The 16,392-nt window shown below is 41.3% G+C and overlaps 1 protein-coding gene across 3 annotated transcripts in view; it reads right to left on the minus strand.

Annotated features, from left to right (window-relative positions):
- Positions 1–16,392, minus strand: part of UNC13B (unc-13 homolog B) — a 222,614-nt gene that overhangs the window by 161,097 nt on the left and 45,125 nt on the right. For all 3 annotated transcript variants that reach the window (XM_065860354.2, XM_065860353.2, XM_065860351.2), the window contains exon 7: positions 13,805–13,862. In XM_065860354.2, coding sequence (XP_065716426.1) covers positions 13,805–13,862 — 58 coding nt within the window. The remainder of the gene's footprint in view (positions 1–13,804; positions 13,863–16,392) is intronic.

The raw sequence follows: 16,392 nt of genomic DNA on the forward strand, positions 1-16,392 counted from the left end.
TACAATAGTTATAACCTTTCTGTCACACTGGTGAGCACCAGCCATTTCTGCTTTTGGATTTGCTCCTGTTTGCAGTATTTGGAATTCCTGTGATCACTTGCAGCGTACCTTTGCATCTTAGTGTAACAATTACTACAGATTCCCTCATGTTTTACAGTTACTTAAAACACTGATTTGGGCTTATGGGTGTGAAGACCAACACAAAAGTTGTATAGAAGCAGAAAACAAGATTCACCTTTACAGAAATACTGCCATCTTACCCTCAAAATGCGGTGGAAGGCACAAGCAACTCATTTAAAACAAGGCCAAAACAAAGTTAACAGTGAACAAATGAACAGCCATCCATCCACAAAAACATGAAGACTCAAAGTAAAAGAAAAGACAACGGAACAGATATTCTATATGCATGAATATTTTCGCTTTCCTCATACTCGACCATGCTGCATCACTACAGATCAGAAAACTTGCAAGAAATCAAACTGTTACGTACTCTGCTGCTCTCCCCATCCGAAATAACTCCAGTTGCCTGCATGTAACACAAATGGCAGCAAAGAATAGGAATGGAAAAAGAAAGCTTAGAAAAACAAACCACAAGCATACTTTTAATGTACTTAAAATGCCTTATATATTGCGAGCTTCAAAATTTACGAGATTTTTTTTATTTACAATATTAATTCTATTTAGGAGCTTACTCTTCACTGTCCAGTTTGTTTGTAAGACCTTCTGAAGATGAAGATCACTATAAACTCTAGGAATTAGTAAGCAAATATGCATTTATTAACAAAAGCAGACAAAATACTTACCAACACACTACTTAGGAAGAGCAGTTAAACACTTATTTCCTAGTCCACATGTTATCAGGATTATAGACAGAACGTCCAAGAAACAAGAGTCCAGTTAGGAGCAGTATGTGATTCTAGGTTGAACTTTTCAAATCAAGCTCCAGAAGTTTCTTCATATTTCCACTTCCATCCCCCTTCCAGAACAAAGGTAACTCAGTGGTGGAAGCACCACACCAGTAATAACAGTGTGAAAAGCTAACCACGTGCATGTAAACCAGGAGTAAGTAAAAGTGCTTTCTTAGCTCAATATATGTGCTGGTATAAAAACTTCAGAGCTCCCACAGCACCCTAAGGATGCAAAGGGTCATAAGTTAATTCTACAACAGTAAGTAAATCTCTCCATGTTAAAATTAAAGGCAACAACAAATTCATGCAAAGCTAAAGTACAAGTGGGTAAGACAGCCAAGTTATCACTTATCAATACCCATGCTGTCATGCCAAGGTCATACTCGGTATGACAGAGGCAACAAACTACGACATACAACCCTCAAAGCACCCTGGAAGCACACACACAACCTGCAGTGCCAAGAAAAGCTTCAGAACCAGCGTTTCTAGAAGATGGTGTGTAAAAAGCACTTTAAAAAGTGACATTTACAGGAGTGTTGATGCGTAGGTGCAGCAGGCAACAAACAAAATCCCTCAGATGCATGCACAGAACAAGCGAGAGCTTTCTGTCCTGGTTACCAGCCAGGCGTACGCTCTCAGGAAGGAGAGTTTAGACAAAGGAACAAATCCCTTCCCCTGCCCTCATTTAAAAAGTTAGAATGGGATAGTTCTTGCTTTTAGCCAAAATTGCAGAAAACAATTCTGAAAAAAAATCTTCATTCTAAAACAAAATCACCCCACAACTAGCTAAGCAATAACTGGTTCTGGTGAGTAACTCGGCTTCCCAAGGCAAAGGTCCCTATGCATATGTACTACAGATGGGCTCTGGTGACATTTCAGTTCTATGGGGAGCAAAAAGGTGAACAGGAAAAGAAAAAAAGGCAGAAATGCAGACTATCCTAAGGAAAAATAAAAAAATAGAGCAAGCCATAGCGTAATCCTCTCTCATCTGGGAACTAATGGTGCACCAAAGCTTCAACCAGATTGTTCCTTCCTTCTCAAATATGAAAGGTCTACGAAGAAATGCAGTTCCCCAGCCACATCCCAGCACTTGCAGGGCTCCTGGACTCCAGGCTCCCACACACGTGTGGTGCTTTGCACAGACACAGACAAAGCCCAAATTCAAGTAGCATTTCTGTTTCCTGGCAGATGTTCAAAGGTAGGTCTTTCCCTTCCAGCTTCTACAAAAGTAGTTAGGGGAAAAAAAAAAAAAGGAATGTGTGTTTGCACTGGTCATTAAATGAAGCAGCTCTGACCAAGTATGTGCACTGAATAAATTCAATGACATTTTTAACTGAGTTGATTTAGAAAGAATCATTTATTAAATTGTTATAATGCTGAATACATGCAGTTTCCACAGAGTATAAAAGGGTTATTCTCCTCCTGTCTACAGAAATAACAAATAGAAACTTTCTCATATCTACACAAGAAGTGAGAAAAACTGAAGTCCATAGAGCCGAGCACCAGCAGACTACAGTCTGAGACAGCACAAATCCTGCCTCTCTGGTCCACAGCAGCAAGAGTGACAGGCCACCCTCGGACAATGCACCCGAGCCAGCTGTGCTGGCAAGATGAGGATGTATATTATTCAATATATTAATCAATGACTTGTATGAGAGAATAGACTGTACTATCAGCAAGTCTGCTGATGCCATGTAGCTGTGCTGCCATCCAGAGACCTGGACAGGCTGGAGAGCTGGGCAGGGAAAAATTTAATGAAATATAACAAGGGCAAGTGTAGAGTCTTGCATCTGGGCAGGAACAACCCCATGTGCCAGTATAAGTTGGGGAATGACCTGTTAGAGAGCAGTGTAGGGGAAAGGGACCTGGGGGTCCTGGGGGGCAGCAGGATGACCATGAGCCAGCACAGTGCCCTTGTGGCCAGGAAGGCCAATGGCATCCTGGGGTGGATTAGAAGGTGGTCAGTAGGTTGAGAGAGGTTCTCCTGTCCCTCTGCTCTGCCCTGGTGAGACCACATCTGGAATATTGTGTCCAGTTCTTGGCCTTTCAGTTCCCAAAGGACAGGGAACTGCTGGAGAGAGTCCAGTGCAGGACAACAACGATGATGAAGGGAGTGGAGCATCTCCCTTATGAGGAAAGGCTGAGGGAGCTGGGGCTCTTTAGCCTGGAGAAGAGGAAAATGAGGGGTGACCTCATTAATGTTTATAAATATATAAAGGGTGAGTGTCACAAGGATGGAGCCAGGCTCTTCTCGGTGACAACCAATGATAGGAAAATGGGGTAATGGGTTCAAACTGGAACACAAAAGGTTCCACTTACATTTGATAAGAAATTTCTTCCCAGTGAGGCTAACAGACACTGACCCAGGCTGCCCAGGGGGGTTGTGGAGTCTCCTACTATGGAAACATTCAAAACCCACCTGGACACCTTCCTGTGTAACCTCATCTGGGTGTTCCTGCTCCGGCAGGGGATTGGACTGGATGAGCTTTCGAGGTCCCTTCCAATCCCTGACATTCTGTGATTCTGTGATACCCAGATACCTCAGAAGCCACCAGGACCCACCACGTAGCGTTTACATGACCCTGACCACAGGGCTATCATCTCAGGCTTGGTTTTTATGACAACGAAAATCCACTGATTGCCTGAAGATCAGCTTTGACAGAGGTCTGAGTCTTCTCCAGGGGAAAAGGAGAGGAGAAAGAGGAACACGCAACCAAGCTGGTACATGAAACAGAAGTAAAAGACATGCAGCAAAGAGAGATGAGAAAGGGAGACAAGCAGAAGAACGGGTTTGAAAGCAAGAGACAAGGAGAGCAGGAGCATCAGAGAGCGACATAGGGAGAAGGCTCAGGAAAAAGAGCAAGAAGTTGACAGAACTCTGCACTGACATTTAATATGCTGCAATAAATAGATCATCTTAAAGAGAGACTATTTCCTATTAACGTTTACGTCAAACAATAGCTTATGTCTATCTCATTCCTGGAAATCTCAAGCCACTAACACATGGGATAGCAACCCCAGCAACTCTTTCCATCACATATTTCCTATCTCATGTGAATGGCAAGAGGCTAAGGAAGCCAACATTCAGGCATTTGCAGCCTGGATTACTGTTAAAGAAGCAGAAAAACTCAGCAGAGGCACAACATTATCGCATTCAGACTACCCGCTGGTTAATCTCATTTCATTGTTCACAAATGAATGCACAGGTAACATCCCAAAGCAACTGGAGAAGAAACAGAAAGATACCATAAACTTTCAAAACCAGTATATGGATCAGAACAACTGCAGAGGAAATGAGACTTACCTGTCCTGCACCTTTCCTCAAAGATAAAGTTCCCAGACTGGCAGGCTCTGCACAAACCACTATAATTTGCACATAGGCAATGAGCGGCTCCTCAATTGAAAAGAGAAAGCCTGATCCCTGAAACTCACTCAGACTGTTCCTAGCCCTTGTTTCCTTGACAGAAAATGGTCCCACGGCTGGCACAACACAACTCTCAGTTTCATACTGCAACAAGGAGAAAACCAAGTGCTAAAAACAAGTCTTGCAGATACAACGTCTGTCTTTGTAGGAGAAACATCACCACCTCCCATAGAGTCCTCAAGCTGAGGCAGCTACTGACCTGTCTGCCTTGCTGCTACGAAGCTCCTTAGAACAGCTGGAAAACTCCACTAACTTTCAAAAGCAGAATGGTGACTATTATTTCCATACCTAAGACAAATAGCAGGGCAGGGGGGAGAGAACAGCAGCTGCCTTTAGACACCAACTCCTTACCCTCCAAGTTTCCTCACACTGACAATTCAGGTCTTGGCTAATGAGGGCTACAACTAGAGACTGACTGGGAAGACAACGCTGCAGGAGCAAACAGAAAGAGATGCAACAACAGAGAGTAAGGGATTTTCAGCCAGAATCTCAAAACTTCGCTTTTGTTTGTTTTCACTAACACCCACTTCACTTCAGCATCTAACATTTTGGATAAAAGATGTATTTATTAAAGATTCAACACATATGCTGTTTCATTTAAGATTCAGGAGCTAACAGTATATATCTCAGTCCTTCAGCATAATCGCAGAAGACCTGGGTTGACAGTCTTGATATCCTGAAGGTTAATGAAAACAGAATTTCTTTTTAGCCTTTTCAAGTTGTTTTTCTGCTTCATGAAAATAACACGCATAACCTCAACTTGTTTAGAAAAGTTCCCTTCCAAATCAACTTTGGGAACAAAGTGAAGCCTGTACGAACTTGAAAACACCAAAAGCCCAGGCAGATAGGAAACGGAAAGTGTAATTCTGAAAAACACAACAACAACAACATACATTAACACTGTAATGGATGATACAGGCAAGTCAGACTAGTTACTCCATGTGCTTTTTAAATACCAACAGTGTGTGTCTCGGTTATCACATTATTTTGTATTCATAAGTTTCAGTACTGAAAAAAAGAGGTTTCATATAAACCTCCAATTAAGGACTAAGCGATGCCAGCAGCCTGGTGCCTTGGAAGCTACAACATTCTTGTCGTTAACACATTTTATAAAGCACATCTAAGTTCCCACAGTTAGCTGAACACAACATATGCTCGTTCTGTGTCTCAATTATGCAACTATTCAAGGAGGAACTCCTCCTCCCCACTTCACACTGTCAAGCCTGGATCACCAGGGACACTGTAGAGAAGCAGAATATTCCAAGTTTAATTTGATTGCCTGCATGCCATTTTGTTTCATTTCTGTTTACAAGTCTCTGAGAATAGCTGGGACCTATCCCCATCAGACCACTATTGTTTACTGCTGTCCACTGCTGACAGTCATGCTGAGAAATTATTTAATACTCCTGCTATATCTCATGCTAAGCAAAGATAGAGAGCATCTAAACACGTTTATAAAAAAGTAAACTGAGCTCAGGAAATTACACTATATTTTGTGCTGATGAAGTACAGTTTATAGAATACAAACAGAGCTGGGAAGGCCCTGGTCAGTTCTTTCTTCAAGGTTTAATAGAACTCCTTTTTCCCCGGCTAAGACCCTCAACAGAGTCCCCACAGATCTAAGATTCCATTAAAATGGACATTCTTCCAGTACTCAGTGTACTTCCCAAAATTAAACCTGGTATTTTAGCGGAATAAGTTTCTGAAATAGAAAATAAGCATTGACTAGCTTTTTAGAACAAAGCCAGGTTTTTGGTAAGCAGGATGACAAAGAGGGTTTCATAGCAAGTACCACCATTTCCAGCTCAGCTTTGGAACATCACAGACAAGGGCAAAGACCTGTGCACAAAAGGAGATCAGAAAGCACAGGAGGGAAACGAGCTAAAAGGAGCTGACAGGCAGTAGAATACAACAGAAGGGTACTCTGCTTGCTCCCTGTTCCCTCTTTTTCACCACAATTTACTCCACACTCACTCAGCTTATGATGAAATGTTGGAGTATTTTATTTCACTAAATGAAACAACCCTTCTGGTGACCATTACTATGGCTAAACAACCCTAGATTGACAGCTGTCAATCTAAGCAACACTTGGATCACCATCAAATAACTGAAAGTATCTGCTATGTTGCTACAAGCTTGTGCGACTCACTAATAACCACAGTAGAAAAGAACTGGGCAGACTGCTACTTGATTTGATCTACAATGGAAAAACTTCAACATCTATCACTGCACTAATCCCCAGCACAACTGTCCCATCTTACAAACTTCTGGGCTACCAGATCACATAGATTATTTGGCTATGAGATATAAACACAACAACCAACAAATGTTGTATATACTCCTCATAATATACAATTTAGGACTACACTAGTGGATCACTGCTATATTACTGAAGAGGAATATAATGTATTACAGCAGCTGAGATAAAAGATTTGGCGCCTTTTCCTCTTCTGATTTTCAGTTCTGGCCTTTCGGTACAAGCCTCATTGCTCAAGGACACATATTTATGGTCTGTGTATAAAGTCCGGCAATATTTTTTCCAGTTTAAAATCTTCAGTTTTTAAAAAGGTCATATTCCATTGTGGTAACAAAATGCAAGTTATTTCTATGACACTAAAGGATAACTAATAAAGTTTCAGAGCCCTTAAGAAATCCCCACCAGAAAAGAAAAAAGATACATTCATTAAGAACAGTAAACAAACTATGAAATTTAGAGTCATCAACCAAGCATTTACTTATTTTGATCACTGCCTATAGAGAAACATGTCAGTATTAGCAGTGTTCAGCATCTCAGGAAGAGCTTTATGTTTGTGGCTTATTGAAAAGTCAAAGCTTTATTTCCTTGTCAACACCTTTCAGAACACAGCACATACTCTGGGAAAACAACAACTAACAAACCACACATCTGTTCTCCTCTCAAGTTCAGCAGTAAACCAGATTTTGTTAATGTAAAATCTTCTAATAGAGCTAGTATTTTTAACTTCTATTTACTGAGTACTTTTTCTTAGACATATCTGGTACTGAAGCAGCAGGTTTATTCCAAAAATGCAGGCAGACATAGAGCAAGACCTCAAATCTGTGTTCCTTCGAGCAGACCTGCCGTGCCCTCAGCCAGCCCTGCCAGTGAGTACCGCGAAGCCAGAAAACACCACGTCTCCCAGATGGGATTTATCCTAAACAAAGAGGAACCAGGGGCTGCCAGTCACCCAGAAACAGAGCGCCCAAGGAACTTGCTTTCCCAGCCTGTCAGCAAACTACCACAAAACAGCTCACACAATGGTTTGACTTGTACACACAGGAGTAGTTTTTGCTCTGCCTAGCTTAATTTAAAAAAAAAAAAGAAAGTCATTATGTGTCCTGTTTTGAATTACAGTTACACTGAAGATTCTTTGAGCGCTGTTGTAGGGCCTGCTGTTCACACTGTGGCCAATAGTTTTATTAGAGCACAGCTTTTCAATGACTGCTGCGGGATCTCTAATGTCGCCTGCCCTTGAGAAAGGTAAAATAATCACTGACCTCCTCCTTACTCTTCCCAAGCCGGTCTGGTCTAGAGATGTCATAGGTAGCTGCTGACCTCTGTTGTTTCTAAGTGCAGAAGCAGGCTCGTAACCAGAAAGAAACAAAACAAAACAACCACAAACAAAACAAACAAAAAACCCACCAGCAAGAACCGAGATGTACAAAGAATCTAGATATAGAGCATACATCTCTACAACAAGGAGGGCGGTATCACCTCCCAGCAATCACAGGTGACTATGCTGCCAGCCACTGCACTGTTACAGATCATACATCTCTATGAACTAGTAAGATGGTCAAGATGTGATCTGCTAAGAGCATTTTGATGCTGCCTGGCTTTGAGAGCCTGGTATAGTAGATTTTTTTTTAATATATATTGCTACTAAAAGGAGAGAAAAAAAAAAAAGTCTTAATATTATGCCATTTCAGTACATTTGCTGCCACAGTTCACCCAGTTGAACACTGGAGCAAGGAAGTCAACATCTTTGACTAGAATAAACCACAGAATTCAACAACGGCAGAAGATGGCATGCCCAAATGAGTGCACATATATCTTTCGATGGTTATGACTTCATTCCATTAAAACAGAATCATAGAATAATTTTAGTTTGAAGAGACCCTCAGGACCATCGAGTCCAGCCATAACCTAAGCTAACTCTGGCACTAAACCACATCCCTAAGAACCTCGCCTAAGCACCTTTCAAGCACCTCCAGGGATGGTTACTCCACCACTTCCCTGGGCAGCCTGTTCCAACACCTGACAATCCTTTCTGTGAATAATTTTTTTCTAATACCCAATCTAAACCTCTCCTGCCACAACTTGAGGCCATTTCCTCTTGTCCTGTCTCTTGCTACTTGGGAGAAGAGACCAACACCCTCCATGCTACAACCTCCTTTCAGGTAGTTGCAGACAGTGATAAGGTCTCCCCTCAGCCTCCTTTTCTCCAGGCTGAACAGCCCCAGTTCCCTCAGCTGCTCCTCATCACACTTGTGCTCCAGACCCCTCACCAGCTTCCTTGCCCTGCTCCACGCTCTTCTAGTATTTCAATATCCTTCTTATGATGAGGGGTCCAACACTAACACAGGATTCGAGGTGAGGCCTTTCCAGTGCCCAGTACAGGGGCTGCAATGCAAATCCTGCCAACCAAGCTCTCTAAACAAGAGCTTTACCCATCTGCCTTGGACCCACAGCCTGCCCAGATCTGTGCCCTCGGTGCCACTTCTGCTGGAACCGTAACACCTGTGCTGTGCAATCCTGGCAGCAGGGTTTAACAGCTCCAACTCAATGGCACATTAATGGCAGCATAAAGATGCTGTTATAATATCTACAGTGCAGCACCCTAAATGCAAAACCAGTGTGGATGTCACCAGGGCTTGCTAGGGAGTCGGGGCTTCAGCAGACAAAGCTCCTCATGGGTGCCATGGAAAGCACGCAATCTCAGCATCAGTCAGTCTGCGCAGAGGAACCTACAAGCCTCGCTGATGCACCAGTGGAACTGGAGCTCCTGGAAAAGAGAACTAATGGGCATCAGGAATGAAACCTCTCAAAGTCAGCCTCTGGTACTTTTGAAATAGTAGTGAATGTGTAGATACTAACAGAACTTTGCCTTACACATTTTGCAGAAATAGGTTTCTTCAAATATTAGTGGGAGAGAAGGGTCAGTAAAAAAAATTAATCCAGCATCAAATGACACACATTCCTATTAATATAATATGTATAACACACTTTACCAGCTTTTAAGTAGTTAAAAGGCTACATATCTATAACAAAACTGCAGCACTTTTTTTCCTGCATGTGTGTGGACACATATACACACTCCAGACAGCATTTTGGGTTCCTTCTTATTCTCCTGGAGGAGACGTTGTCTTGCTCCTTTCTCCCCGATCTGCTGGCAGACCAAGCACAGGCTAGCTCTGGTTCTTTCTGCTGGTATAACAGTGTATCAGAAAAGACACTTTTGTTGCATCAACTCACAATCCTGAGCCAACCAACAAATTTAACTACTTCTGGAGGGAAAAACAAACAAACAAACACACACAACCACAAACACCAGAACAGTCCTGGTAGACAGGGATTTTACAGAGCAAAAGACGTGCAAGACAGAACTACGGTTCACCGTGGTCTATCAGGGTCTTACTGTGAAAAGATTAACACCGTAGACTCATGGAAGTGGAAGAAAAAACACATGCAGAGAAGGGAGGATAAAGCATTCTCAAAAAGATCATCAGTCAAATATGAGGACAGACACAGCTGGCTGTTTCAGTGGCACTTAATTTATCTTTTCTGAGAATCATACTGAACAAACCTGCTCTCTTTCAGATTTGTGAGGCCCCCAACAAAAGGTGCAGGGCAGTATTTACAGTAGCTGATATTAACCAAGACTGGCAAATCTTCTCCACAAACATACAGAATACCATTTTCATCACAGTTTGCGTGGCATCTGCTTCAAGACAGAGCTTCATTTAAAATACTGACAGAGTGACTCTTTTATGGATTATAATGGACTTTTATGTTGCCAGAAATTATTTCGAGTGTACAAGGAAAATAAATCTATAGCTACCACAAGAAATAACTTAGAGCTTATTGACTCAATGAATGCCAAAGTAATCAAATAACAGTTTTTCATTCTGCTTTATTTAATGTGAATCTCCAGACAATAAGGTTTGTTTTCTTTTTAAATTACATCTAATTTCACATTGCAGGTAAAAGCTAATATTAGAATGCTGCAGTTATTCAACAACGAGGCATCAGGAAATTAAGAATTATGATTACATTTAATAGAAATGCAAACAAAACTGGATCCATGGACACTATAATGCTCTGCTTATCATTTGGGATCAGTGAAAGTGAAATCAACTGGAAGCACATGATCTTTATGGGGCACAAGAAATATATAGGGAAGCATGGAATTTAGGAGGTAAAAATGAAATTACTCAGTACAATGAAAAAAGAGGCAAGAAGTGTCAAAAATCAGTAGAGATTAAAAGAGGCTGCACGGATAACAACAGACCCACCTGCTTCATTTAAGAACAGGTAGGAAGCCCAACTCCCTCATTACCTCAGAAATGATGGGTCAGATTCTTCCTAAGAACAAAGCAGCATTTGAGACTGTGAAATCGGGCCTGAAAGCTCCATAGCCTCCGGAAAAATTAGAGCACCCACTCCGGGCTGAGATTTCCCACAGCACCATGCCAGGGCAGCAGCCCGTGCACGGTCAGAGATGAAAACCCACCCTCACAGATCAGCTGGTGGCTTTCAGACATGGCCCAGCGTTCTTCCCTCACACCCTGCTCCATCCTCCTCCCTGTCCCAACTCAGGGGAGGTCACAGAACCACCTGCACCCGCGCAGGAGATGGGGAATTAACCATGATAAAAGGTCGCTTGAGAAAGGGATCAGACATGGATGGATAACACAGGAGTAGAATAGGGAAGAAATATAACCTCATTTTAACATGAGAAGACTTGTATTTCCCCATTTAATGAACCTGACCCTGCCAGCTGGAGTAGGATTTTCTCTAGTTAGGTCAAAGAACCCAGAAGAGTCTCCCAAGAGCTGCAAGAGGGCTAAGCAGCACATCAGCGGCACGCGTAGTTATATGCATTTCTTGAAACGCAAGCGATATGGAGTGTTTGGCTGTACTTCTGCTCTGGAGTGCATCAGGTTAATTTTAAGATAACTTTGTATTTTTTTAGGACTTGGTAAGATATTCTCATGGGGCAAAAACTACTCAAACTCAGGAGGTTTATTTGCTCCTTCCAGACACCTGGTCTGCTGTCCAGCTGATCGCGCCCTGCTCCAGCAGCAATCACATCTCATCTAGCACACGGTGATGGAAAACAGGGTGAGTCTAATCAATGTTCTTGAGGATATTTTTATTATATCTAAAAAGATATCTATCAATTATTTACCCACATGGTGAGTAAGAACACTTCTTTTAGATCAGGGAATGACACCCCACCCTGCTCCTATGTAAAAGAGGGTTGAGCTCCTGCGTCATATGCAAAGGTCATGTCAGCTGTCAATAGAGAATCAATCAATGAACCTTCTGGGTTGAATTCTCAGGTTCCAAAGGACTATGATACATTGAGGCAAGCTTACAATTCTTATGCACAGATTGACGCAAGCAGAGTTCATTATTCAAAAGTGCTTCTACATTAAATGTCTATTTTATATTTGTCCATGTAATAGACATTGGGCACTTGCAGGCAAAAGTACATGCAGTGCCACAAGCTTTATTGAATTACCAGAAAATTCTTAAATACATTAGCCACGTACTGCTATTAAATATTTAACATCCAACCTAATGACCGCTTTAATACCATGAATGATTAAATTAATTCTTATGCGATATTAATTGTTTGAGCTGAGGCCTTCAATTAATTACTGTAAAAGGTCAGTTTCTAACAAGATGCAGGCTGTTAACAGGCAACACAAAAAGGGCAGCTGCAGTTCTGCTCTTTACTACGTCTGTTTTCATGAGCTGAGCTGGTCCTGCGGGGAAGAAAGCAGCTACAAAAGCCTGAAGGATGCAAAAGCACTGCGCAGCGGCAACACCTGCTGCTGCTTTCCTTACACAGAAGCTTTGCTCCTAGTTTACCCACAGCCCAACACACAGCAGAGTCAATCAAACCAGCCACTCCCGAACTGAAGCAAAGTCCAGGGCACACAGCCACGAAAGTCATTTCAGCAAACAACACATTAATTTCTTCCACACTTCGTATCAGACTGTTTCAATTCAATCTATTGATGCTACAGGTTCTGCATACTGTGCTAGTACGATTTAGTCAAATGTTAGTTTCTCCAACATTTCTTACTCATAGACTTTACAAATCATTTGTAGCCTGTTCATTAATTTATAAAAAAAAATTAAAAAGCTTTATTCTTTATATACATGCTTTTTAAAGAACGGATGACACATTTGGTGTTGCCTAGAGCACCACTGCCAGAATAATTTCATATAGCTTTGCATGTATTCCAGCTATGCAACACCTTCAGACTACCTAGCCAGTGGGTTAATCTCCATGTTTTGTCGCAGATGGTTTTAAGAAAACATAATAACATTATACATATAAATTAATTCTACTCAAAAAGGTAAACAGTAATTAACATTTCCTAATATTAACAGTTACGTAGAGATTCTGTAATCAGCCTAATGGATAAACAGCCTGCAAAGTGTAATACGTACCTTATAGGATTTGAATTAGAGGATAAAAGATCTGTTTAAATTATGAGACTTGAATTTTATTAATGTTGTTGCCAAAAGTAGATAAGACATTCATAAGAGACATAACTGAGCTTTCATCTATTGTATGTCAAAAGCAGTGTTTCAGAAATCTAATTTTGCAGACCATCAGATACAGTATGTCCTACTTTATTTTTCCATCCGTATTTTCAGAAGCAATAAAAAATGCAAGGTAAGATAAGTAGGAATTAGTAAAAATCTTTTTCATCCATCAAGACAGCGTTTAAAAGTAATATCAAATAAATTAGGCACCAAGTACAAACCTCTGGTGCATTTTAAAAGGCTACCAGCAGCACGTCTGCATCTATTCTCCTCCTCTAAAAATGTCATCAAGAAATCATAAAAATAATATTCAACACATGGTGTTTAAAGAGTACATAGCCTAAACTTATTTATATGAACAAAATCAGCATTGTCTTACTTGTGTTGATATTACAAGGGTCTGACAATCTAGGTGACTTGGAAACATTTTGTGTTCCTATCATACATAGTGACACAAACAGATTAAAGACTCAACGCCTGATTTCACTTTCTAGCATCTGAAGGGGCACAGTTTTTCCTAACCGATGAAAGTTATCTGCTTCACAGAGATTTAAGTACTTCTAACAAGAAAAACATTGTTCAGGGATATCACTGATAACAAACCAGAGAAGGAAATAAAGTACAACTGAAAGAGTAAAAAACGTTGAGAAGAAATGAAGTCTAACTTACAACACTGGGAGGCAGCACTGGGCAATGGTTTCTTCTGGACTTCCTCCTGAAAGGAATACTAAAGGAAGATAAAAAAAAAGGAACACAGAATGATAAGAACGCAAATAGTAACTTTATGAAACATCATTCAGAGTACCACATGCCACACAAGAGAAAACATCTGTGGTAGCATCAAAGCGTTAAATATTCTCCCTAATATCCATATTCAACCACACTACTGTAACTCTGCTATTTTCTCGTGCCAAAACCAGGCATTAAAAAGTGCACATCTGGTCAAGGTGAAGTCGGCTTTTACGACAAGCACAGGCCCTGTTGTCAGTTCTGAGACCTCAAATTCGACATCTAAAAGATCTGACTCTCCACACCACAGCGTCACCGTGATGGGAAGCTCAGAACTGAGAATAAGCCTGTTTATGGGTAGACACTCAGGCTTCAACAGCTCCAAACTCCTGTGGGCTCATAGCAACACTGCAATAGGAGATGGAAGCGGTTAGATAATTAGTGTGCCCAGCAGGGTACTAACACAATGTTTGCCCAGCCAGCACTTGCAAACTCTTCTGTGATCCACTGTACATCCAAAAATGAAGTATTTTTCATCTCATTTAATACTAAATTAGAGAACATGGAGATATTTCAATTAGCCAACTTTGACTTTCTACAAAGCTATTTGTTACAGCATCAAAGCGTTCCCTAGGGGAATGCCAGTGGTTTTGTTATTCTCTTCTGTATTGCACTACATAGAGATACGAGAAAATTAGGACAATTGAGCAAAATAATGAGAACAGTCTTTGCTAGGAAAAGAAGTTTCAACAATAAAGGAAGTGGCAACTCAGCAACCTGGCGCTGCAACCTGTGCAGAGCAGGGCCACCAGACAGCCTCTCCTTGGATTTGCTGAGGATTAACGACCTGTTCATTACAGGGAAGGTGACAACCTGCAGATTTCTGTTGTGGCTGTCTTCCGATGGGTGCTGCTCAAAATGCACAAGTGATCCTGAAAGGCAGTCAGTCTTCTCATCAGCAAAGTGCCAACTCGCTGAGCTAATCAGGATTGTGAGAACAAAAACTGCTGGATCTCACAGCACTGATTTGCTGATAAAGTGGTGAAAGTCTGTTGATGAGCAATTTCAGCAGCACAGGACAGCAATGGGTTCGGAATTATTACACTCAGAGATGTAAAAATGGCTGCAGTTTGTTCTCTTTACGGCATCAGCCCCAAAAAGAAAACTGAATATTAAGCATTTGTAGGAATAGAGGCTGGAAAGCATTTTTATTACACCATATAAACTCCAAATGAACTTGCTTCTTGAATAGTGCTGTGTAACTTCAGTCTGTTCATCCATTGTCTCAAATGGAGATAAATGAACTTAAAGCACACAGAAGAAGATAAAGGCACAAAGCTGTCCTGACAAAACACCGCTATGCAGACTAGGACTCTGCAGCCTGAATGCCATGCAAGAAGGTGAGGTCTGTAAAGCTGGGTGTCACAGAGTGGATTAATGAGGATCAGTCATTCAATTTATTCAAATAAACCTGCCTCCAGCTGGTTTCAAAACACAGTATTTGTTTGCTCACAGCAAACAGAATATTTTTTGCAGGCAACACACAATTAAGGTGCCAAACTCCTTTGCTACAACGTAACTGACCTGGGTGCATTCAAAAGGCACCTGATATCCACACAAGAAAAACCCATCAAACGCTGTTAAACACAAAGATACTGCCTCTGGCTCTGGAAGTTCCTGAGCTACAAGTCACTGCAAGTCAGAGGAATATGCAAGGAAAATATCACCCCCACTCTGGGTCACTGTCAGACATGGGACAAGATGAACCTTAGGTCAGGCCCCACACAGGTGTTCTTATTTTCTCACTGGTGACTGGGAACATCCATAATAAATTTGGGATTGTTAGGTTACAAGTACAAAGACATTATTTTGTTACTAGTATTTGATCAAAGCATGCAATTAGCACGCAGATGGATGGCACTGCAAAGAAAGGGGAGTCTCACAAAGCTCAGGATACTTTTCAGCAAGTACCGGTTCAGTGAAGCACTAGAGGGCACCTAAGCTTCACCAAAGGACCTGGCACAGGAACAGGGAGGCACCACAGCCCAAACCACAGATTGAGCTCATCATCAATTCCAAGAGGTTCTCAAACCTCTAGGAAGGCAGGAGAGGTTGCCCTCAAGCAGTTATGTTTCTATACACACTCCAATACCAGTCTGTCCTCACACAAAAAGAAAACCCACCTTATTTTTCTCCATCTGCACCGTAAACCAAATGACTCACAGAAAGAGCAGAAAAGAATATATGAAGGATTCCAGAACAAAAACCCCCTAAAGTCACTGACAGACCATTTTGCAAGTTATCTTGTTACAAAAAGAGATCTACTAAGAGTTTAAGCAAGCACCACCTTCCTACTCAATGATGTTGGCATCAACACATGAGGTTTGGGATTTGTTTGGGTTTTTTTAATGCTAAACTTCACGCCTTATTTTGCAAACAGTGTGAACTGTAAAGAAAAGTTTTAATCATGTTACAGTATCTCTTAAAAAAAAAAAAACGTATATTGTAGTTAATAGCTGTTTAGCCAA

This window comes from Patagioenas fasciata, chromosome Z (assembly GCF_037038585.1).
Source record: "Patagioenas fasciata isolate bPatFas1 chromosome Z, bPatFas1.hap1, whole genome shotgun sequence".
Taxonomy (NCBI): domain Eukaryota; kingdom Metazoa; phylum Chordata; class Aves; order Columbiformes; family Columbidae; genus Patagioenas; species Patagioenas fasciata.